Consider the following 25,327-nt stretch of genomic DNA (forward strand, 5'->3'; position numbering starts at 1 on the left):
GTAGTAGTAGTAGTAGTAGTAGTAGTAGTAGTAGTAGTAGTAGTAGTCGTCACAGCAGCAGTGATAGTGGTGATAGTAGTAGTAATAGTAATAGTAGTACTACTACTGCCACTACTACGGCTACTACTGCTACTCCTCCTCCTACTAATAATAATAATATGTAGTGCTTTCAGGTTTGCAAAAAACATTTTTAAAACATTTGAATAATCTAGGAAGCCAAGTATACACTTAACTAATATAAGCTAAGATTGCCAGAAGAGAGGCTCAAAAAAGTACAGCTGGGATTGCAGAGGAATAAAAAAATTACATCTGGTGTCATTAGGGTGGCTTCGTGGAGGAGGTTACATATGAGTTGGGTCCTGTTTGGATCCGATTTTAAATGTGGAGATAACCACAGAGGACATATGACCCTGACCAAACAGTCAGAGATAGGAAAATGCAAGAGGTATTTGAGGACTGAAAGTATGGAGGAGAAATGGGAGAATAAGGCTGAAAATCAGTAGGGTGGGAGCTTTATCATGTTTATCATGGCAGGCCTTGAATGTCAGGCTGAGGACAATAGGGGAAGGGAATAAGCATTTCTATATTGCCTACTATGTGCCAGGTACAATGCTAAGCACTTTACAAATATTATCTCATTCAGTGCTCACCACAACTCTAGCAGGTGGGTGCCATTATAATTATTCCCATTTTATACAGTTGAGGAAACTGGGAAAAACAAGTGAAGTGACTTGCCCAGGGTCACACAGCTAATCAGTGTCTGAGTCTGAGTTCGAGTCTCAGGTCTTCCTGACTCCAGGCCAAGTGCTCTGTGCACTTTGGTGCTACCTGGTGGGTGACCTTGCAAAAATAGACTTCATTTAATTGGCAATCTGAACAGGCAGTCCAATCAACAAGGCTATTAGAATAGAGTGGTAATGAAGGTCTGAACTAGGATAATGACATAGGAAAATTTGACAGCATCCCATTCCTTGCTTGCAGAGCTAACATTTTTCAAGAAGTTCGTAGGGGTCGAGGAAATTGAGAAGTGGTGCTAGAGTACCCCACTCAACTAGCAGTTATTCAGCACCTACTGTGTGCCACCAGCTGCCTAAGGCCCTGAGGTTCCCAAGGCAAAGTGGAATAGCCTCTGCCCTCTAGGGGATAGGGGGGTACTATAGGATAATGAGAATGGGGGGGCGATCCTCTGGTATAGTGGAAACACCTTTGGTTTCGCAGTTGGAGCTTTGGGGTTCAATTCCTTGCTGTGCCAACATTGGATAAGCCAGTTCCCTTCTTTGGGACCCCATTTCCTCTGCAAAATCAGGAGGTTGGGCTTAGATTAGAGGTTCTTAACCTCAGGACTATGAACTTGTATTTTTTTCCCCTCCATATTGTGTTAACTGCATTTCGATATAATTGGTGTCCTTGGTAATCCTGTGTATATTATTTTATGCATTTAAAAGCCTTATCCTGAGAAGGGCCTCTTCTGTAGGCTTCCCCAGACTGCCCAAAGGGGTGCAAGAAGCAAAAAAGCAGAAGAATCCCTAGACTGGATGATTTCTCAGGTCCATTTGAGCTCTAAATTTACAATCCCATGATCCCACTGCCCCAGGAGCAATAAGACATTCGATTTTCCATAGCTCTGTCTCTGCCCAAATTACAAGGGTAGGGTGAAATGTGTGGGAAGGAGGAAGGCAATAAGCATTTATATAGCCCCTCTGTGCCAGGCACTGTGCTAAGTACTTTACGAATATTATCTCATTTGATTGTCACAACAACCCTTTGAGGTAACTACGGTCATTATCCCCATTTTACAGTTGAGGAAACTGAGGCAAACAGACTTACCTAGGTTCACATACAAGTCAGTGTCCAAGGGCTGATGTGAACTCATGTCTTCTTGACTCTATCTAGATGTGTACTTCAAGACAGAAAGAAAGTTCATGCCCTCAACTCTCCTTTGTCCAGAAGGGTCATGGAATGAGATGTTCTGGTTAATTGAGAGCAAACATGAGTATCATATGAGGGTCACCAGTATTTAAAAAGTAAATCACAGGCAATTTAGCAGCATTGAAATCACAGATCCTTGAAGCAATGGCTCTGTAGTCAGACGCCCCAGGTTCAAATTCCACTTCTGGCCCTTGTTATATAACCTGTGTGGTGCCAGGCAAGTCAGTTGCTCCTCTCAGTTTCCTCAAGTCAAGAGGCACTTAGTTTGTGTTAATCATTGGGGATACTAAGAAAGGCAAAGTGAGTCACTGTCTTCAAGGAGTGTGCAATCCAGTGGGGGACACAATGTGAAAATAACTGTGTGCAAATAAGATATATTCAGGATAAAATTGGAGGTGATCACAGAGGAAATGCACCAGCATTATAAGGGACCAGGAATGGCTTCTTGTGGAAGGAAGGTAGGATTTTTTTTTTAATTTATTTTGAGTTTTCAACAATCACTTCCATAAGTTTTTGAGTTTTAAATTTTTCTCCCCCTCCCTCCCCAAGACAGCGCACAGTCTGATATAGGTTATCCATATACATTCCTATTAAACATATTTTCACATTAGTGATGTTGTAGGTAAGAATTAGAACCAATAGGAAGTACCACCAGAAAGAGGAAACAAAACTCAACAGAAGAAAAAAAATAGCAAATAGTATGCTTCAATCTGCATTCAAATTCCATAGTTCTTTCTTCTTTGTGCATAGCATTTTCCATCATGAGACCTTTGGAGATGTCTTAGATCCTTGTATTGCTGAGAAGGGCTAAGTCTATCAACGTTAGTAAAATGACTGAACATTATTTTTTTTGTTTTTTGGTGAGGCAGTTGGGGTTAAGTGACTTGCCCAGATAGTCACAGCTAGGAAGTGTCTGAGGCTGGATTTGAACTCATGTCCTCCTGACTCCAGAGCTGGTGCTCTATCCACTGCAGCACCACCTAGCTGCCCCAGGAAGGTAGGATTTTAACTGGGACTTGAAGGAAGCCAGAAGATGGACATAAGAAGGGAGGGTTCCAGGCATGGGGGACAGCCAGAGAAAATGCCTCAAGTCAGGAGATGGAGTATCTTGTTCACTGGACCACAGAGTACATAGAAGGGGGTAAGGCAGGGGTATCAAATCTCAAGGCCGCAAGTTCCCCACCCCTGAGTAAGGTATAAGAAGCCTAGAAAGGTAGGAGATGGCCAGGTTAAGAAGGGCTTTAAAAGACAAAAGGGATTTTTTATTTGATCCTGGAGATACTAGGGAGCCATTGGCATTTGTTGAATTGGTAAGGAGGAGAGTATATGTGTGGCATGGTCAGACTTATGCTTTAGGCACTGGAGTAGGGGGAGACTTGAGGCAGAGAGGTGAACCAATAGCCTGTTGCCAGAATCAAGTGATGAAGGCCTGCACCAAAGTGGTGGTAGTGTCAGAGGAGAGGGGAGGGGATATATAGGAGAGATGGCACAAAGGTAAAATCAACAGGACCTGGCAACAGATTGGATATATGGGGGTTAAGAGTGAGGAAGATGACAAGGCTGACGCCTAGGTTATGAACCTGGGTGACTAGGAGGATGGTAGTACCCTTGACCATACTAGGGAAGTTTGGAAGAGTGAAGGCTTAGTGGGGAAAGAGAATGAGTTCAGTTGGGACATGTTGAATTTCAGATGTCTATGAGATGTCCAGCTCAAGGTGTCCTATAGGCCGTTGGAAATATGAGATTAGAAATCAGCAGAGAGAAGTAGATCTAAGAGTCGTCATTAGAGAGATCATTGAATCCATGGGAGCCAAGATCAGCACATGAAATAGTAGAGAGCTGGGGCAACTAGGTGGCGTAGTAGATGGAGCTCTGGTCTTGGAGTCAGGAGGACCTGAGTTCAAATCTGGCCTCAGACATTTGACACTTACTAGCTGGGTGACCCTGGGCAAATCACTTAACCCCGATTGCCTCACCAGAAAGCCAAAAAAAAAGATAGAGAGTAGAGGTGTCAGAACAGCAAGTGCACAAACCAGATGAAAATGTCCTTGGGAATTACTTAATAAAATAAATAAAAATACAGTAGAGTATAGATAATGTGAAAATGTGGTTTTCTAAGTCAATATGTGGACTGCAGGGATCCTAATGTATGGTGTAGTGGTCCCATTTATATTTGTAGAGAGTATTCCTTCTCTTTAAAATCAGAGGATTAAAGTGAATGGACTCTGAGGCCTCTCTTCCAGCTCTGTATCTAGGATACTATGTGTGACCTTGGTCAAGTCACTTCCTTTCCTCTGGGCCTCAGTTTCCTGCTCTGTAAAATAACAAGGTGGGGCTCGATAGCTTCCGAATCCCAGTCCTATGCTATATCAGGCAGCCTAGGGAGTCAGGGAGAGTTCAAATCTGGCCTCAGACACTTATTAGCTGTGTGACCCTGAGCAGTCACTTAATCCTGTTTGCCTCAGTTTCCTCACCTGTAAAATGAACTGGAGAAGGAATTGGTAATCTACTCCATTATCTTTGCCAAGAAAACCCCTAGAACTAGAAAAAAAATCCGGATGCAGTCATAGCTAAGGTGTCGTTATCATCTGTGAAATGAGAGGAGGGAGCTAGATGGCTTCTGAGGTCCCTTCCAGCTGTAAATCTAGGAAGCTGAATGTTCAAGTTATCATCCTTAACATTGACATTATACTAGATGTCGTTTAATTTTCTCCAAGGGAGCTGGGGTGTCAGGATCCTCGCTGCCAATAGCATAGGGGAAAATTTAACTTATTTGAGCTTCTTGTTTGCTTGGATTTTCATTGAGTACCTGTTCTGTAAAAGATCTCATAAACACCGGCAGAAGATGCAGAATCAAATGGGACGTAAGCCCTGCCGTCCACTTGTGAGAAGGCTAAGGCAGTCATACAGAAGAGTAGTACGAGATAGAACTGGGGCCAAGGAGAGACACACACACAATTCAACATGAGTTCTGAGGAGTGAGACACTTCCAGCTGGAGTGATCAGAGAGGCTTCATGGGCAACTGGGGGCTTATGCTTTTGAGAATCAGGGAGGTCTTTTGTTGTTATTTTTGTTTTTGCTCTGTGATAATTAGAAAAGACAGAAGGGTGAATGCCAGTTTCCAAATACTAAAACTTTCCTTGCCTTCCTCTCCCCCCCGCCCCACCCCATCCTTGTGCCTGGGCACCTGTTCCCCTGCCTGGATAAACAGTAGTATAAGTGTGCAGAACTTTGAGATGTTTCTTGACCTATCTGCCTCTGTTTCCTGAGCCCTTCAGGGACCTTGGTGGTTTTCACTGAACTCACTGCTTGCTCACAGAGATAGTTGAATTGAAATGTCTGGGCATTTTAGGGAAGGGTACTGAGGGTAGCACAGAGTGCCCAGATCAGTGTGCATGGAAAAAGGAATACATACTGACCCGATGACCTTAATGCAGGCCTGCACAACATACAACACACTCACATTATACTTAGGATATAATAAATATTCCTTGAGCTTAATGTAGTGTCTTCATACTAGGCATTGGAGCAGAGCAGGTAGATTTCTGGCCTTGGAATCAGGATGATGTGGGTTCCAGTTCCATCTCTGACATTTAGGTGTGTGACCACTGGCAAGTCAAGTCGCTTAACCTCTTTGTGACTCAGGCAACAAATTGTGGGTTGTGTTCTGCTGGGGTGGAGGTGAAAAAAATTCCCACCCAGGTGAAATCTTGGGCCTTTCATTGTACCCTAAGCCTCACCCTCCAGGCCAGCTTTCCCTGAGCTGTGCCCCAGACTCCAAAAACTACCCCTAGCTTCTCCTGAAATCCAAATCAGAACTACCATGCCTTTCAGCCGAGGCCCTCATTCATTCCCTGCTCCTGGGTCCCCTGTGAGTTCTGTTGAAAGCAATCTGATTAAATCTTGAGGTGTGAATGAGGCAAAGGGTGGTTACCTTTTAAAAGGGCCAATTCTATAATTGGTGGGATTTGATACCAACAAAAGTAATCCATTTCCAGCCTTGTGAGAGAATTATTTTAAAGGGATTAAGAAGTTATTTGGGAGGTAAAGGCTCCTTAAGCCCCATTGCCCAGGCCTAGCATCTCTCTATTGTAAGGTGGTCCTGGTAAACATGGAAACCGAGGGAAGAGAGAAGAATACACCAATTAGCAGAAAGGTAAAGAAGCTCAAGAGCCAAGGAAAACCTTTATTTGAGAGAGTGGAAAGGGGTCAGGCATCTCTGGTTTCAAATAAATTATTCTGCTCTTGTCTTTCTTCCTCTTTTGCTTTTTGAAAATTAAATTAAATGTATTTCCATTAAAGTGATTGCCTCTTTTTCAAATGGCAGAAAATACCATGTCTCTTGCTACCCCTAGACCCCTTTGTTTTTTGACCTTGTTTGCAAAGAGGAGTGGCTCCCTCCCAAGTTCCTTGGCTAGGGAATGCCTTCCATGAAAGTTCTCGATAAATATTCCTACTTTTCCCCTGAAAGACCTTTATGGTGGAGTTTATGAGGAACTCTGTGACATTCGTACTTGCATAAGGGGCAATTCCTTAAATAAAGGCCAGAAGTTAGTGGGGGTACTAGCTTATATTTCAAGTCAATTCACTGGTTGGGGGTGGGGGAGTTGAAAAGAAGGAACCTTTTCATCAGTGGATGAGAAGAGCTCCTACATTGCAAGGATCCTAGCTCTGGATCTAGGCCCCCTAGAGATGGAAGGGACCTCAGATTCATCTAATTCAACTCCTTCATTTTACAGAGGAGGAAACTGAGGCCCAGGGAAGGGAAGAATCACGTATAGGATCCTAGGGCTAGAACTGGGACAGATCTCAGAGGCTATCAAGACCAACCCCCTCATTTGAACAGATGAGGAAACTGAGAGTCATAAAGATTAAATGAGTTTCCATAGGACCCACAGATTGTAAAAATTGTATAAAGCCAAGATTCATGCCCAGGTCTTGTGATTACAAATCCAGGGCTATTTCCACTTGCCCTGCTCTGCCCAGCCATTCACTATTATCATTCTTCTCATTTTCCAGATGAGGCAGCTAAGACTCAGAGAGGGAAAGTGACTTTCTGAAGGTCACACAGCTCAAAGGCAAAGCTGGGACTAGATCCAGGGAGGCCTTTTGGCTCCTGATCTAGTTCTTCTTCTACAATTCCCCCCTCCACTTCCCCTCTTCTAAAGTTGCCAGTAGGTGAGAAAAGGCCACTAGTCAAGCCACAAGAAGTTTCTGACTTAAACTAAAGGAGGAGAGATTTCACTAACTAGAATTTAAGTGGGACCATGGTAAATAGAGAGCCAGCCTGGGAGGCTGGAAAACTTGGGTTCACATTCTGCCTCTGATATTAGCAGTGTAACCTTGAGTAAGTCTCTTCCCCTCTCTGGGTCTCAGTTTCTTCTGCTATAAAATGGGGGAATTGGACTAGATCTAGGCCTCTTGAGGGACCTTCCAGCTCTAGATCTAGAATCCTACAACTGACCTTGGACACGTCCCTTCCCCTGCCTGATCCTCAGTTTCTCTCTCTGTAAAATGGGGGAATTGGACTAGATGTAGGCTCTGAGGGGCCTTCCAGCTCTAGATCTAGGATCTTACAAGTGACCTTGGACAAGTCCCTTCCCCTGTCTGATCCTCAGTTTCCCTCTCTGTAAAATGGGGGAATCGGACTAGATCTAGGCCTCTGAGGGGCCTTCCAGCTCTAGATCTGGGAGCCTAGGACCTGAGCTTATGATCCTGTGCTAGCAAATGCAGGGTGATATGACTCTTCCTTCAATACTTTGAGTGTCTGCAATGTAGTCACTGTGATCCTTAGGTGCTCCTTCCATCTCTGGAGCTCACACCCCTTTTACTTAGGCAGAGGTCTTGCTGGGACAAGAAATCTGTTACCCTGCAGGCCACCTCTCAGTGAACCTCAGTGTTCTTCCTGACTGAGGCTTGGCTGCTGTCCTAAGACAGCATGGGCCAAGATGGACCCCAAGCCTTCCTGGCTTGGGAGAAACTGACCAAATTTGTCCTGCGCTTTCACAGCCTTCCTGAACTCAGAGTTATCTCCATGCTACTACTTGGCATCAAAAATAGGCTATTATTGTTGTTGTAGTAACCTGTGTGCCCTTGGGCAAGTCCCTTCCCCTGCCTGGGCCTCAGTTTCCTTATATGTAAAGTGAGGAGGTTTGGACTCAGTGGTCTCTGAGGTCCCTCCCAGCTCTAGACCTAGGATCTTATGTGTGACCCTGGGCAAGTCCATTAACCTCCCTGGACCTCAGTTTCTTCATCTGTAAAGTGAGGAAAGTGACTTTATGGCCTCAAATGTCCCTCCTAGCTCTAGATCTGGGCTACTATATGAGACCTTGGACAAGTCCCTTCCCATCCTGGGCCTCAGTTGGAGGTGAGAGGACTTGAGTTCAAATCCGGCCTCAGACATTTGACACTCACTAGCTGTGTGACCCTAGGCAAGTCACCTAACCCCAGTTGCCTCACCAAAAAAACGAAAAACAAATGATGGAGATGGATTAGCTGGCCTCTGAGGGGCCTTCCAGCCCCAGATCTGGGATTCGTCAGTAACAGCATTGCTAACCCTAGCTTATGTGTGTATAGCCCTCTTAACTTTTCGACGTCCTTTCTGCTGCCTTGGTGATGGTCCCGAAGGAGAGGACAATGCTTGGCCATTGTTTGTCTTGCCTTCGTAGGTTCCTCCTGCTGTTCATGGATGACCTGGGTTATGTTTCCCAGTGGAGCGCAATCATGGCTGGAAGTCTCGCTGGCACGGTGGCCACCATTGTCACCTACCCGACCGATGTCATCAAAACTCGCTTGATTATGCAGAACCTGCTGAAGCCCTCTTACACGGGAATCTCCCATGCGTTCTGTACTATTTATCACCAGGAAGGCTTTCTGGCTCTTTACCGAGGAATTTCCCTCACTGTTATAGGTAAGCTGGAAGAGAAACTCCTGTACTCTATCTTATTATGCAGAAGGTCCACCAAGAAATGGTATTTTATAGAGGAAAGAACCCCTGGAACATTGGCTTCTAATCCTGGCTGTACCACTAATCAGTTGTGTGACTTTGGGCAGGCTCTTTCCCTTCCCTGGGCCTCAGTTTCCCATAAACTATAAAAATGACTAAATGATGTGTAAGGTACCTTCTAACTCTGTCATTCCATGACATCGGGGTAGCATGGTACAGTGGAAAAGACCACTGTCTCTGGAATCAGAGGACCTGGGTTCACATTCTACGGACTGCTTGTGTGACCTCAGACAAGTCACTTCACCTCCCAAGGCCTCGGTTTCCTCATTTGTAAAACAAAGGGCTTGGACCAGCTGGCCCCTGAAGTTCCTTCTCAGGCTAGGATCCTGTGTGGCTAGTTGGCGATACACTAGATTGAGTGCTGGGCTTAGAGTCCAGAAGACCACAGTGCAAATCCAGCCTTACACTGACTAGCTCTCTGACAGTGATCAAATCTCTCAACCCCAGTCTCCTTATGTGCAAAATGGAACCAATAATAGCACCTATCTCAGAGGATTGTTGTGAGGGCCAAATAAACAAATACATATGCAGCACTTGGCAAATCTTAAAGCCCCGTAGAAATATGAGCTATTGCTAAGTTACTTCACCTCCTCCGTGGCCTCAGTTTCCCTCTCTGTAAAACGAGTGGGTTGGCCTGGATGGTACCTGAGGTCCCTTCTAGCTCTCGATCCATCATTGGGTGAACTTCTGTTTTAGTGTCTAAGACCCTAAGGCCCTCTAGGTCCCTAAGTGTGGCCCTTTGATGGAATCCCCACCCCGGTGTAAGATTTAGACAAAAACACTGCCGCCCCCCCCCCCCCCCCCCCCGCGTTCCACCCCTCCCCAGCCATTGTGGAAGTATATGTCCATGTCCTCATTTTAAAAGGTCGTGAATCTCAGATGTTACTGGTTTTCCTTACTTCTTCCTTAGGTAGAGTAGATCAATTGTTTCCCACTGTCATTTTTCAGGGGTCTAATTTGAGCACAGCTCTTCTACCTGGCTTCCTCCAGGTTGTTGTTTTTATCCTTTTTTAATTAATTTATTTATTTTGAGTTTTCAACGTTCACTTTTATAAGATTTGGAATTCTAAATTTTTCCCCCTCCCCAAGATAGCAAGCTGTCTCATATAGGCTATACATGTACAATCATGTTAAACATATTTCTACATTGGTCATGTTATGAAAGAGGAATCAGAACAAAAGGGAAAAAAACATGAAAAAGAAAAAAAAAGAGCAAATAGTATGCTTCATTCTGCATTCAGAGTTCTTTCTCTGGATGTGGATAGCATTTTCCATCATGAGTCCTTTGGAATTGTCTTAGATCATTAAGAATCAACTAAAAAACTACTTGAAATAGTGAACAACTTTAGCAAAGTTGCAGAATATAAGATAAGCCCATATAAATCATCAGCATTTCTATATATTACTAACAGAGCCCAGCAGCAAAAGATAGAAAGAGAAATTCCATGTAAAGTAATGGTAGTTTTTTTTTTCTTTAAGCCGATTTTTGTTTGTCCCTCAGCTCACCTGCCTCTCTTCCTGACCTTACCATGTAGGTGCTCTGCCATTCTCGGCTGGCTCTTTCCTAGTTTACGTGAACTTGCATCGCATCTGGAACGGGCCCCGAGATCGGTTTTCCCCACTCCAGAACTTTGCCAACAGCTGCCTCGCTGCTGGGGTTGCCCAGACAATCTCCTATCCTTTCGAGACAGTGAAGAGGAAGATGCAGGTAAAGGGGTGGCGGGGAGTCTTAGTACATGGGTTCCAACCCCTGAAGATACTGGCTCCTGAGGCTGAGTTTGCCCGAGGAGAAAGAAGACCTGGTATTAATCCAAATGATTTCAAAGCAGCTTGGGTCCAAATGGGTTGATTTTCAAGTAAGGTCCTCCTTACATTTTTTACACATTCTCTCTACCAAAGTGTTTCTTACCCTGACATCCTGGGATAGATTTTGGGGATCTCTGAACTAGGACAGGAAAAATAAAATGACATCTTTATTTTCACTAACATCAAACTGAAATTTAGTGTTTCCTTCAAATGTGAACATAGTTATTGGACCCGCTGCTAGAATGAACATGATTGCAGTCTTCCCATCTGTAGTCTATACTTCAATCTACTTGTTTTCTTCATAAGCCTACATATTTTACACCTTTAATTAAAAACATTATTCTGAGAAGGGTTCCATAGGCTTTGTCATAAGGGTCCAGGTCACAGAAAAAGGTTAAGAACCCCAGATCTCCAAGTGATAGATTGGCAGGAAGGGGTCTTGATTGAGTCACTGGAGCAGGGTAAAAGAGGTCAGGACAGAGCAGAAACCTCTGCCTCATTTCCACAGTCATCCATCTCTCTCCTCCCTGGCCTACTTCAGTCAGAGGTGGGGCCGCCAGGTGGCAAGGGGGATTGGGCATATGGACTTTGTGAGGTTTCTGAGCTGTTGTTGGGGACATAGGGCTGCTGCTGCTGCCACCACCTGGAGAAGAATTGTCTCTCTACAATACGATGGCTGTCCTTGAAATTTTTGCACTGGAGGCCCCGCCCCAGTTACTTCATTGCCTGAGTGTATGGCTTTAGGTCACTGTAGCCCCCCCCCCCCCCCAATTCATCAGCCTGTCGTCAGCTTTCTGGTGTTGAGCCCCTCTCCCCACATAGCTAGGCTAGGTCTTAGGCAATAGACAGAGGGTCCATTGTCAGCCTGTACCCAAGGGTGCAATAGATAAAGGGCTAGATTTGAAATCAGGACCTGGGTTTGAATCTCAGCTCTGCAGCTTGCTACTTGTGAGACCTTAGACAAGTCCACTCCCCTCCCTGTGCCTAAGTTTCCTCCTCTGTAAAATGAGGGGGTTGGATTAGATCTAGGATTCTTTGTGTTACCCTTTGGTAAATCACTTCCCCTCCCTGGGTCTCAGTTTCCTCCTCTGTAAAATGAGGGCTTTAAATCTAAGACCCTATGTGTGTGACCTTAGACAAATCACCTTACTTCCCCTGGGCAGCTGGATGGAATGGATGGAGTATTGGACCTGGAGTCAGGAAATCCTGAGTTCCGATCCTACCTCAGATACTGAGTAGCTGTGTGAACCTCCGCAAGTTTCTTACCGTCTCTCAGTTTTCTCACCTGTAAAATGAGGTTAATACTAGATCATGGGGTTGTTCGTGAGGATCAAATGAAATAGCGTGTGAAGTGCTTTGCAATAAAGCTCTATTATAAATGCTAAGTGTTATCATCATCTTCAGCAGCATCGTTGTTATCATGATTTTCTCCTCTGTAAAATAAGGGGGTTGAACTCATTGGCCTCTGAGGGCCTTTCCAGCTCTAGGATCCTATGTGTGACCTTGGGCAGGTCACTTTCCCTCCCTTGGCCTCAACTTCCTCTTCTGTAAAATGAGCAGCTTAGAGTAGACCACCTCCAAGGTTCCTTTGAGCTCTGAGTCTCCGGGTCTTCCCAGCTTGGCAAGACCTAGCATAGTTGGCACTGGCTTGGTGTAGCCTTGGAGAAGGCCGGTAGGCACAGACAAGGATGCCAGTGGAGGACCCTGAAAAGTGCAAACCCAATTAGACTTGAAGTGCAATAGGGGAATTTGCCCTGTGCAGAAGGGCCCTGCCATAAAGGGAAGGAACCTTTGGGAGTATGAATCATCATTTTCTGATGTTTTGAAAGTTTGAGTTTCCATAGTGGGCAGAAACAGACTATTACATTTGCAGATTGTTGGAGTTATTAAGCACTAGCTGAGAAGAAATTCAGAACTGGGTCATGGCAAAGCCCTGCCACAGCTACAGGGATTTTGCCTCAGTTTCCCATCATTGATGTTTTTTTCAGGGTCCTGAGGTTGAGCTAAATTAGCCAAATGGGAACTGTTGTTATTTGGGATGAGACTATACCTGTGATTTCATGCAATGAGGAACCCCTGGGTGAGGACACTTCTTCTACCAATTTATAACTTATGGTTTTAAAGAGTTTTCCCAGGACATTGGAGGGGAAGGCTGGGGGGGTGTGGCTAACATAACCAGAAGTGGCAGACAGGACTTGAACTCAGGTCTTCGGGATTTCTAGGCTGGCTCTGTATCCACCAGCTGCTCTTATTTTCCTCACAGTCTTTTCTTACTTCTCCATGGTCCAGCTTCTAACCTCATCATTCAATCCATACTACCCTCTCTGAAGTTACCAATGACCCCTTTACTGCCCAATAGAATGGCCAGTCCTCATCCTTCTTGACCTCCCTGCAGCCTTTGGCACTGCTGCTCACCCTCATCTCTTTGATACTCTCTTCTCTCTAGGATTTTGTGTCCTTACCATGTCCTAATGCTCTTCCTCCCTACCTGACTGCTCCTTCTCAGGCTCCTTTGCTGGTCTAGGTCACACCCAATAACAGTGAGTGTTGCCCCTGTCCTGGGCCCTCTGCTCTTCTCTCTTTAGACTATTGCTGTTGGTGATGCCATCAGTTTCCATGGATTCAATGATCATATCTATGCTGATAGTTCTCAAACCTACCTGTCCAGCCCTAAGCTCTCTGCTGACCTCCAGTCTTAAATCTCCAACTGCCTAGTGGGGATCTCAGATCAGATGACTCACAGATATCTTAAACTCATCATGTACAAAACCAAACTCATTATCTCACCCTTCCCCCAAACCTCTCCCACTTCAAACTCCCCTGTCATTGGCAAGGGTACCACCATCCTCCCAGGCTCCCAACCAAGGTATTGTTCCTGACTCCTTTCTGTCTCTCACCCCCATATCCAATCTGTTACCAATTCCTATCAATTCCACCTTGGCAATATCTTTCAAATATGCCCCCTTTTCTGCTTGGACACTGCCCCCACCCTAGGGCAGGTCTCATCACCTCATACCTGGCCTGTCGTCTTCCCCAGCCCGCTCCCGTCCCCTACCTTTTCAGTCTTCTTACATCTTACTCCCCTATAAGAACTCTTCCTTCCATTCAGTGACCTTGGCCTCTGGACCATTCCTCACACTGAGTAGTCTATCTCCTGACTGGGCCTTTTCCCTGGCTGCCCCCCATGCCTGGAACACTCTCCTTCCTCATCTCTGCCCCCTGGCTTCCCTGGCTTCCTTCAAGTCCCAGCTAAAATCCCACCTTCTGCAGGAAGCCTTCCCCAATCCCTCTTAGTTCTATTGCTTTCCTTCTATTGATTATCACCACTTTATCATATAGATGGATATTATATATACATACATATGTGTATGTGTGTATTTGGGTGTGTATACATACATCTTGTTTGTATGCTGGTTGCATGTTGCCTCCCCCATTAGACTGTAAACTCCTCAAGAACAGAGACTGTCTTGTTTGACTATTTTGTTTGTTTGCCTGTTTTTAGGTTACAATAGTTCAGGTCTCCAGGGATGGCCCCAAAGTCTCTTTAGAGCGGGACAGGACACATCTGGAACACATTTTCTGAAATCACAACTGAGGTCAGACAGGCAGGCAGTGGGAAGCATGAAGGTTTCCTGTCTTCTTCCAGATGCCCCAGGGTCATCTGAGAATCACAATCCTCCCCCTTCTCACCCCTTTCCCCCACTTCCACCTGCTCTGTTTCCTTCTGGGCAGCCCTGGCCACTTGATCCAGAGAATGCCCTGCAGGTGGCAGAGAGCCATTGTCTATGGAAGATAACATCTGCTGGAGTATGCTGTCCTACTACTCTGACCTGGTCCAGCTGCTGGCTTCCTGGAAAGCTGTGAAGGTGCTTATCTCAGCCCAGAGCAGCAAGTGGCAGCTGTGAGACAGGCCTGCTCCTTTTTTTTTTTTTTTTTAAGAATAAAGGTAGAGTGGGATATTCTATTATTACAGTTTTTATTCAATCTTGTCAGTTCTGGTCCAAATAGTTTTGCCGTTTGTCAAGTGTGGGTGTTAACTCTCAGTAAATGCTTGTTAAATGAGGAGAAAATTGCATTTATCCATACAGTTTCCTGAGGGACTTAACCATTTTTTCATTGTTTTCATTCCCAACTAAAATCCCTTCTTTTGCTGGAAACCTTCCCCAACCCCTCTTAATTCCAGTGCCTTCCCTCTGCTAATTATTTCCTGTGTATCTTGGATATAGATTTGTTTGCATATGGTCTCCCCCATTAGATTGTGAGCTCTTTGAGAGCAAGGGTTGTCTTTTGCCTCTTTTTGTATCCCCAGTGCTTAGCATAGTGCCTGACACATAGTAAGGGCTTAGTAAATGTTTATTGATTGATTAATCCAAAGATATCATTTCCCTTTCCCCTCCCCAGAGTTTCCTGCATTTGTCATTTGGAGGGCACCTGGATTACACTACTGAATGAGATGGCTTTGGTTTTTAGATCCATGCGGCCCCATCAGAAGGGCAAGATGGCAAAGCAGAGCAGAAGCTTTTTAGGGAGTTACAGGGAGATTCCAAGGAGTTATCATCTACATTTCATGGGAGTAGTCCTCTTCCCTCTTCCTCACAGAGAACAATCCCTTATAGCAAAGAATAAAGAAGAGGGGGCAAACAGGTGAGTAAAACTAATCAACACATCAAAAATATCTAGTATTCCTTACCCGTAGCACTCCACCTCTGCAAAGAAGGGAGAGAGGGGCCTTCCCATATATCTTCTTTGGGGTCAAATTTGGTCAATACAGTTTCCCAGCATTCAGTTTCAGTTGTTTGGTCTTTGTCCTTTCCATTGACATTCTTATAGTTACTGTGTATGTTGTTTTTCTGGTCCTGCTGACTTCACTCTGCATCAGTTCATGTAAATCTCTCAATGCTTCTCTGTTCTTTATAGTCATTGTATTTTAGACTACAGTAATAGTCCATTACATTCATAGATCACAATTTGTTTAGCCATTCCCCCCAAAGAGTAAGTCTTAACCTCCCCTAGGTCACTACCATTATTTAGATACACTGTCCTATAATTGGAATAAAGAAGTACTAGTTGCTAGGGATTACAGTGGATAGAGCACAGAACTTGGAATAAGGAAGACCTGAGTTCAGATCCTGCCTCAGATACTTAATAGCTGTGTTAACGTTGAGCAAGTCACTTAGTCTCTGTTTGCCTAAACTTCCTCATCTGTAAAATGGGGATAATAGTAGCACTTATCTCCCAGAGTTGTTGTGAGGATAAAATGAAAGAATATGTATAAAAGGGGCAGCTAGGTGGCTAAGCGGATAGAGCATCAGCCCTGGAGTCAGGAGGACCTGAGTTCAAATCTGGCCTCAGATACTTGACACTTACTAGCTGTGTGACCATGGGCAAGTCACTTAACCCCATTGCCTAGCCAAAAGAAAAAAAAAACCCAAAGAATATGTATAAAAAGCTTTGTAAACCTTAAGCTCCCATACAAATGCTAGCTATTATTATTTCCTCCTGGGGGAGTGTTGTTTCTAAAGAATGTAAACAAAATAAAGACCTTTAAACAGAAACATTCAAATAAATACCAAATTATGCTAGTACTTTGAATCTCATTCCAATTTATTTATTCCCAAGGGAGAATTCCACTGTACCTACAGAATATGACCTCATCAAATAGGAATAGGAACAATATAGATCCTGTGATTGACTTTTTTAAAAAATTTATTTATTTTGATTTATCAACAATCACTTCCGTAAGCTTTGAGTTTTAAATTTTTCTCCCCCTCCCTCCCCAAGAAGGCACACAATCTGATATAGGCTGTATGTTTACATTCATATTAAACATATTTTTACATTAGTGATGTTGTAAGTAAGAATTGGAACCAGTAGGAGGAACCACCAGAAAGAAGAAACAAAACACAACAGAAGAAAAAAAGTATCAAATAGTATGCTTCGATCTGCATTCAAACTCCATAGTTCTTTCTTCTTTGTGGATAGCATTTTCCATCATGAGGCCTTTGGAGATGTCTTAGATCCTTGTATTGCTGAGAAGGGTTAAGTCTATCAATATTAGTCATCACACAACGTGGCTGTTATTGTGTACAACGTTCTCCTGGTTCTACTCATTTCACTCAGCATCAGACCATACAAGTCTTTCCAGGTTTTTCTGAAGTCAGCCTGTTCATCATTTCTTATAGCACAATAGTATTCCATCACATTCATATACCACTACTTGTTCAGTCATTCCCCAATTGATGGGCATCCTCTCAATTTCCAATTCTTTGCCACCACAAAAAGAGCTGCTATGAATATTTTTGTACATGTGAGTCCTTTTCCCATTTGTATGATCTCTTTGGGATACATCCCTAAAAGTGGATATGCAAATTTTTATAGCCCTTTGGGCATAGTTCCAAATTGCTCTCCAAAATGGTTGGATCATTTCACAACTCCACCAACAATGCATTAGTGTCCCAATTTTCCCGCATCTTCTCCAGCATTTATCATTTTCCTGTTTTGTCATCTTGGCCAGTCTGATAGGTCTGATGTGGTACCTCAGAGTTGTTTTGATTTGCGTTTCTCTAATCAATAGTGATTTAGAACATTTTTTCATATGGCTAAAGATGGCTTTAATTTCTTCATTTGAGAACTGCCTGTTCATGTCCTTTGACCATTTATCAATTGGGGAGTGATTGGCTCTTAATAAGGCATCTTGGCATAGTGGATAAAGAGCTGGCCTAGGAATTGGGAAGACCTGGATTTGAGTCCCACTTCTGACACATGTTGACTATGTGACCCTGTGCAAGTCACCTAACCTTTTACTGCCCTAGGCCAGTGGTATACAACTCAAATAGAAATAGGGCCCCTAACCTGTGCCTAAGGATCCCTGTGGGCCACATATTAACTTAGAATGTAGTCTATGAACATTATCTATGTTTCATTGTATTTATTTGGTTAAATATTGCCCAGTTACATTTTAATCTGGTTCTGGATGTACTTGGAAGTGTTCTGAGGTCAACACCTCTGCTCTAGTCAGCTAAGTCCAGAAGTTGCAGAGAAGGTGCCAACCTGACTTGGTAGGAGTTCCCAGTCTGAAAAATTGTTTTTGTTATAATAAATGGAAATGTCTCCTATACAAACAGTGTATTATTAGAGCATTAATCAAGGCCTTACTCTTGGCAATTAATGAATTTAATGCATTTGTATAACAGCTTAAGGTGTGCAGTCAAATCTAGGCTCTGTCATTATCTGTGTGACCTTGGAAAGTATTTTTTTGCAGTTCAAAGCATTTAATTAAAATATTCTGACAAGTCAACACTAATTAATCACATGCTGTTTTCAAGGAATCCACATTTCACCAGGCATAAATAACATGTATCCAAGTAAGTACATATAAAGTCATTGCAAAGCAATGCAAAAGAATTTTAGGAGGGAGACAAACTTATAGACTTGGTGAATCAGCAGAGATCTTGTGTAAAAGGAAGCCAGGGCCTTCCCCCAAGGCCGAGATGAGGAGGGACGTTTGATCCCTAGATACAAGAATCACAAAGGTTAGAGATGGAATGTTGTATAGGGAAGACCCAACAAGCCAGCTTTAGAGAAAGTCATTTAACCTTCTTGGCCTTAGTTTCCGTTACTGACCAGGTCAGGGTTTGGATTAGATAACATCAAAGGCCCCTTCCAATTTTAAATCTATGAGCCTGTGAGGGGAAGAACCACTGGAAAGATAAAAAGTGCTTTTAAGTTTGGATGAAGCATTGCTCTTTCTGGTCACTAGATGGCGCTGATGTAAATGCAAAAGAAGTCAGGTCAAAATGTGATTTTCTAGAAAGATCTCAACCTGTGATGGGATGGGCCCTTTAACTGGTTTCTAATAAACCAACAAGCATTATTAAATGTGCATTGTGTGCCAAATCTCACGTAACCTGTTTGAGCTTTCTGTTGAGGAGAGGGTGAGGAGGGGAGAGCACTGGAGTCAGATCTAGCTGGCCTAGGAATTGGGAAGACCTGGATTTGAGTCCCACAGTTTCCTCAGCTGTAAAAGGACGGGGTTGGGCCAGGCTGTCTCTCATGTCTCTCCCAGCTATGTGAAAAGCTATGTAAGAATAAGGGTTCTATGAGTTTCATGTGAATCTTTTGGCCCTAAAAAGAGCTAAAAAGGCAGTGTGGTTCACTAGGATGAGTCCTGCATAGGGAATCAGAGGCCCCGAGGTCAGGTCCCAGCTCCGCCACTTACTATGTGTGTGACCTTGAGCAAGTCACTTCCCCTTTGTGGGCCTCAGTTTTCCCCTCTGTAAATGAGGTGGGGTTGGACCAGAGAACTTCTGAAGGTCCTTGCAGCTCTAGATCTCTGATTGTAAGTGTGACCCTGGGCAGATCATTTCTCCTCCTCTGTAAAATGAGAAATCGGGCTGGGTGACCTCTAGAGCCCTTGGAAGCTCTTGTGCTCTACATGGTCATGTTCTGGACTGGGGCAGTGCTTTTAGGTTGGCTTCTCAGGGTGTCCAGTTTTCAGAGCACTCACAGCATCAGAGTGTCCGTCATCCAGGAGCCCCTTAGCTTCTGCAGCTAATGAGGGGAAGGGATTGCCCTTCAAGGCCCAGTTTCTGTTGACTTTGAAGAGATAATCCATGTCAGTTATGAAGAACCAAGTGTCCGGCGTATCTGGTAGGATGTGAATCCCCTCCATCTCCCCCCTTGCCTAGGCCTGTGTCTGTTTCCAGCCGTGGTCTTTAACCAGACACAGAAAGGGAGGCAAGCCGGCCCAGGCCATACCAAACCCAGCTGGAAATGTTCCAAGCAGTCAGGACAGTAGCCCTAGGCCTTGCTTCTCTTTGTCTTCCTCTCTGCCCCTCCCCAGCCACTTCTGCTGGAGAGCCCGGGCTTGAAGTACGCATGCGTGTGCTCCTGCTCGTGGCAGCCCCGGAAGCCAGTCGTGGCTGCTCAGGGTGGGCCCTGGGAGAAAGGAAGAAGACGACCCGGCAGTACCTGCATGGTGTTGGATGAGGCTCCCACCGACCAAAACCAGCCTTTCAGGGACCTCCCACCAGGGCCTGGAAGTCCTGTGCTTAAAGGCCTTTTAGTGATACCTGCATTGCAGATCAAAACATTTGACCCCTGAGGGAACCAAGCGACCCCTCGTGGGAACCAGGGTTCGAAGAGGCAGCATTGACACAGTGGAATCAGGGAGGCCTGGGTTCACGGGATCATAGATTTAGACTTGGGAGGAACCTGATCCGACCCCCTCATTGGACGGATTAGGAAACTGAGGTCCAGCGAACAGAAATGACTTGCCCAGGGTAACGCACTGGATCCTAGATCTAGAGTTGCGGGGGACCTTAGAAGCCATCTAACCTAACCTCCCCATTTTACAGAAGAACAAACTGAGGCAAGTTGGCTTTCCCAGGGTCACACAGCTAGTAAGTATCCAAGCTGGGATTTGAACCCATGTCCAGGTCCAGTGTCCTATCCATTATGCCATGCTGCGTCTAAACCAAGCTGTGTGGTCTTGGGCAAATTGCTTAACCTCCCTGAGCCTCTGTTGCCTCATCTGTCAAATGAAGGGATAAATGGTCATCCTTTCCAGCTTTAAATCTTAGGATTAAGATACAGGGCCAGTCAGTTTGGGGCTGGGAATTTTTTTGTTGGGGAGAGAAAGGGGGTTAATAGAGGTTCTAGAACACCACCCTGGCCCAGTAGAATGTCAAAGTAGGTATTCCTGGGAGTCAGCCCTAGGTCACTGTGTGTCTTAGCGCTGAGCATGCTGGGAGGCAACGAGAGGTGTTGACAACAGTGGCTGCACTGTGCCAGGGCCAGCCTTGGCCTGCTCCTTGGTTTTGTCTAAGATCAGCTGTGGTCACCCATATTACGTCATGGAGTTTCATACAATAGAAGTGAAACGTGCATCATCTCCTTGATTTACTGTTTTAGAGGATCTGAGATCTGGAACTGGAAGGGACCCAAGAGGTCAGTGAGTCCAAGCTCTACCTTTTACAGAGGGGTAAACTAAGGCAGACAGAGGTTTAAGTAAGTGACTTGCCCAGGGTCACATAGCTAAGAAGTGTCTGAGGTCAGATTTGAACCCAGGCCTTCCTGGCTCCAAGTCCAGCGCTCTATCCATTACACCACACTGCCTGGTTCCATTAAGATTCACAGGCTAAGTGCAGTCAAAGTAAGTGTTGAAACTGAGGACAAAAAAATGAAAGCCTGCAGGCAGTGTTCCAAGTGGTGCCACTGACTGAATACAAAGCAAATTCTTTGTGAATCAGAACTGAACAAAGGGCCTAGTGTGTTATGAATGGGGATGCCCAGCCTGGCCCAGTGTAGACTGGATGCAGCTCCTGGCTCATCTTGCTGAATGAATAATAATCCCTCTCTTTGGGGTATAGTGTCTTGCCATCTACAAAATGCTTCGAATACACTGTCTCATTTTTAGCCTTGCCAAAATCCCATGAGGTCGATAGGGGAGGGACTCTTCTCCCTAGTTTACGGATAAGGAGGCCGGCACCTAGAAGGGTGGGGAGTGTCTGGCCCTGAAAACTCCTGGTGAATGGGCTAATGGAGTCGTGGCTAGAATGCAGTCCTACTCATTCCCAGCCTGCCCTTCTTTCCTGTACATCCTACATTTGCCTCAGTTCTTATGTTCTCAGAGGGCTCAGCCAGTCGCTCCCCTGGCAGTCCTGTTTGCAAAGGCAGTGTCTTCCTTGGCCTTTTTTTGCCAGCCTTACAACTCCCCCCCCACCCCCACTCTCTCTGACTGCTTCTCAGATATCGCTCGGTTGACCCATAGTGCTCATACTCATACTTAAACTCCTTCCTCCTCTTGAGCTTCTTGAGAGCAGGGATTTTTGCTTTGTCTTTGGAGCCCCAGTGCTTGCCACAGTGCTTGACATACAGTAAGCACTTAATAAACGATCGCTGATTGATTGACTTTCCTTGTTTCTGTTAACAGCACTGCTGAGGTCCCAGTTGCCTATGTTTATGACCCTCTCTAATGCCTGCCACGCCCTGGGCTCTGCTGTGTGGCGCCTGACCGTATGAAGCCGGCTTGCCCGTGTTTCATTACTTTGTAGTTCTTCTGCAGAATTGACCAGGTGTGGAGGATCAGACAGTCCTAGATCTCAGGCTGAGAGAAACTTCAGAGGCCTAGACCAAGTCCAACCACTGCATTTTACAGAGAAGGAAACTGAGGCCCAGGGCAGAGAAGTGACTTGACCAAAATCACACGTATTGGTTCCTAGCTCTATAACTAGAAGGTATCTTAGAAGCCATCTAGTCCAGAGTAGGAAACTGAGGCTCAGGGGAGGGGTAGTGACTCACCCAGGGTCACACATAGGCTCCGAGATCTGCAACTGGAAGGGACCTCAGAGACCATCAAGTCTAACCCCCTCATTTTACAGAGGGGGAAACTGAGGGCCAGGGAGGGGACGAGACCTGCTCAGAGACACACAGCTGGTGTCTAAGGCAGGATTTGAAGCCAGTCCCTTCCTTGTCCAGTCCCATATGGATCAAGATCCATGCAGTGACTTCATTAGACCATATATTCTCACTTATTCATCCATTTAATCAGCATGGATTACAAGAGGGCCACCTTTTCAGCAACTCAGTTTAAAAAGTTTGCATCTTTTTTTTTTTGTCCACTACTTCAAAGTTAGGTTTTTCCTTAGGATTTTGGGGAGCAAACCTGTGAATCCATTGGTGTGTGGCAACTCTCAGGAAAGTCCGTCCCCTGATGCAAGTTGCCACCTGCTGGGCCACTTTTCTTAGACAGTGTCTCTCGAGTTGACAAAGTAGTGCAGTTGATTCTCCCAGCAGCCCTGTCTTAGCATCTTCCCCCCAAAGCCTCTCCTCTTCCTGCCTTCCTCATTACTGTGGAGGGCACAGAGGCCTTTTAGTTCCCCAGGCCAGAAGCCTAAGTGTCAGTCTTGACTCCCCCCATAGCTGGTTCCTTGTCGCTTCCTGCCTTTTTGACCTTCTCAGCATCTCTCCAAGACGCCCCCTTCCGTCCTCTGACACTGCCCCCACTCTGGTCCAGACCCTCATCACCTCTTGCCTAGTCTGTTGTAATAGCCTACCAGGAGGTGGAGGGGGCTGGGGTGGGGAGGCCTGCCTGCCTCAAGTCTTTCCCCACTCTAATCTACCCTCCACTCAGCTGTCAAATTGATCTTCTAACTCTCAGGTCTGACCATGTCACCCTCTCTACCTTCAGTAAACTCCAGTGGTCACTATCATTTTCAAAATAAGTTTAAAAATCTTCTGGAGATAGCTTGCTTGATGGTCACTCCTAATCTGGCCCCCTCCTACCTTCCCAGCCCTCTCACTCCTTGCTTCCCTCCATGTACTTAGAGATCCAGAGACACTGGTCCCCTTGTTCTTCCTCACACAACATGCTCCCTCTCTGGACTCCGGGCATTTGCACTGGCTGTGCCCCATGCTTAGAACTCTCTCTTTCCTCATCTTCACTTCTTGGCTTCCTTCAGGTCTCAGCTAGAATCCCACCTTCTTGAGGAAGCCTTTCCCAGGCCTCCTTAATCTTGGTGCCTTTCTTCTTAGATTACCTCTAGTTTCTTCTGTCTATAGCTTGTTATACATATTGTCTCCCCTGTGAGACTGTGAGCTCCTTAAGAGCTGGGACTGTCTTTTGCCTGTTTTTCCAGCACTTAGCACAGTGTCTGGTACATGGTAAGTACTTAATAAATGCCTAACATCAGCAGGGCAAGTATTATCATCCCCATTTTACAGATGAGCAGGCTGAGACTCAGAGAAGTCAGCTTGTTGGAGATCCCACAGTGGCTAGGCCACATTTGAACTCTTTATCTTCTGTCAGTCCAATGTTCTACACTCTAGTCCAACACCCTCTTTTCTCCAAATGCCCCATATTTGTCCACCTTAGTGCCTTTGCTCAACCTGGTCCCCTTCTCATAATGCTCCCAGTCTTGACCTATTGAAATCCTATCAACTGTAACCACCTCTTCCTCCAGGAAGCCTTCCCTGAATACCCCTGTCCCTTCCTCACCAGCCCTTCTTTGTATGCCCATAGGAGCTGCTTTTCTTGGGTCACATCACATTCTGCCTCACAGTAGTTTTGTTCGTGCACATGTTTTATTTAGCGCCATTACTAGACGGATAGCAGTAGTAGAATACAGAGACTCATATTGGCCACTTGTGCTCCATTTATCTTCTGAAAATGTTATGACTGGCAAGCTACTCTGATGTCTGTCATCTGCTGCTCCCAGAGCCCAGACTAGCCAACAGGACATTTCCAACTGAGATAACCACAGAAATGGAAAGTACATTGGTGGGGGAAAGGATCAATGGACTGGAAGTTCAGAGAATCGTCCATCTGGAGTTGACAGGGCCTCTGAAGCCATGGAGTCCAATACCCTCCTGTTACTGAGAAGGAAACTGAGGCCTGGAGAGCCGAAGTGACTGGTGTAAGATCACCCATAGGCACCTAAGCCTAGAGCCGGCAAGGCCCCCAGAGGCCATGGAATCCAATACTCTCCTGTTACTGAGCAGGGGAAACTGAGGGCTCAGGGAGGGGAAGGGACTTGTCCAAGGTCACACAGAGATATAGAACTGAAAGGGACCTCAGAGGCCACTTCATCTTAGCCTGTCACTTAGCAGTGGAGAACCCCGAGGCCAGGGAGGTAAGGCAGCATGCTCAGAGTCACACGGATAGTGAGCATCCTAGGTGAGATTTGAAGCCAGATTCTCTTGATTCCAGAGGCAGGCTGTTGTGTGGCATTCCAGAGAACACGGGTGAAAGGAAGCCTCAATCATGGAGACTGGCAGCTAAGTGCTGGAGGACTTGGGAGATATAATCCCTCTGCAAGTAGGGGCCTGCTTTTGGATAGGAAATAGTTAAAAGGACTGTGTAAGTGGAGGTAGAACAGAGCTTGCTGTGTTGGCAGGCACACAGTAGAAGGCTGTGTTGGCAGCTTCAGGTCGGGGCCCCCCCGGATGGGAGGAGGAGCACCGAACCACAAGTCGCTGCTTTTTCAGCCCCCCAGACCTGTGGCCAGCAAAGCCCCGGAGTGGAGCAGAGAGGGAATGACCTTCCTGGGGCCTCCTGAGCTCCTGCGGGAGAGGACAGTCCAGTGACTGAAAGCAGATTCAAATTTGGAAGTGTGTCTGCCAGGGTAGGTTAAACAGAGGCCCTAGTTTTCAGCTCAGCTCAAAACGCCAGGGCAGCCAAAGACTGTTTTTCTTTCTTTAAAAAGAAATGGCTCAATACATTTTATTTTCACACAAACCCAAGTAAAGCCCTGGGCTTGGAGCAAATGGAATTGCTTTTCCCAGCTGAATCATTCTCATTCTCTTCAGCAGTGAAGGCAGCAGTGGCTATTGATCACATTGTCAAACACTCTGCAGATGTAAATTCATCCTTTCATGTCCGACACTTGGCTCTAGTTAGTACATCAAATGAGCTTTGCCAAGGAGAGTCCCAGCTGCACAGACTCTCTGAGCTTAGGAACAGAATTTATCATCTGTGGCGTCTTCATTTCTTGCTGGTATTTCCGTCTCTCTTCATGTTTGGGCTCCTGGTAAGCAACACAATTGTTGAATGAGACATAAGCACCATAGCAACAACACTAACGTGG

The 25,327-nt window shown here is 45.4% G+C and overlaps 1 protein-coding gene across 1 annotated transcript in view; it reads left to right on the plus strand.

Moving 5' to 3' along the window:
- SLC25A43 (solute carrier family 25 member 43) overlaps positions 1-25,327 on the plus strand; it is a 44,420-nt gene that overhangs the window by 2,677 nt on the left and 16,416 nt on the right. The window contains exons 2-3 of the mRNA XM_027861422.1: positions 8,599-8,840; positions 10,472-10,644. Of these exons, the coding sequence (XP_027717223.1) occupies positions 8,599-8,840; positions 10,472-10,644 (415 nt within the window). The remainder of the gene's footprint in view (positions 1-8,598; positions 8,841-10,471; positions 10,645-25,327) is intronic.

Source organism: Vombatus ursinus, unplaced genomic scaffold, assembly GCF_900497805.2.
Source record: "Vombatus ursinus unplaced genomic scaffold, bare-nosed wombat genome assembly UNPS02014735.1, whole genome shotgun sequence".
NCBI lineage: Eukaryota > Metazoa > Chordata > Mammalia > Diprotodontia > Vombatidae > Vombatus > Vombatus ursinus.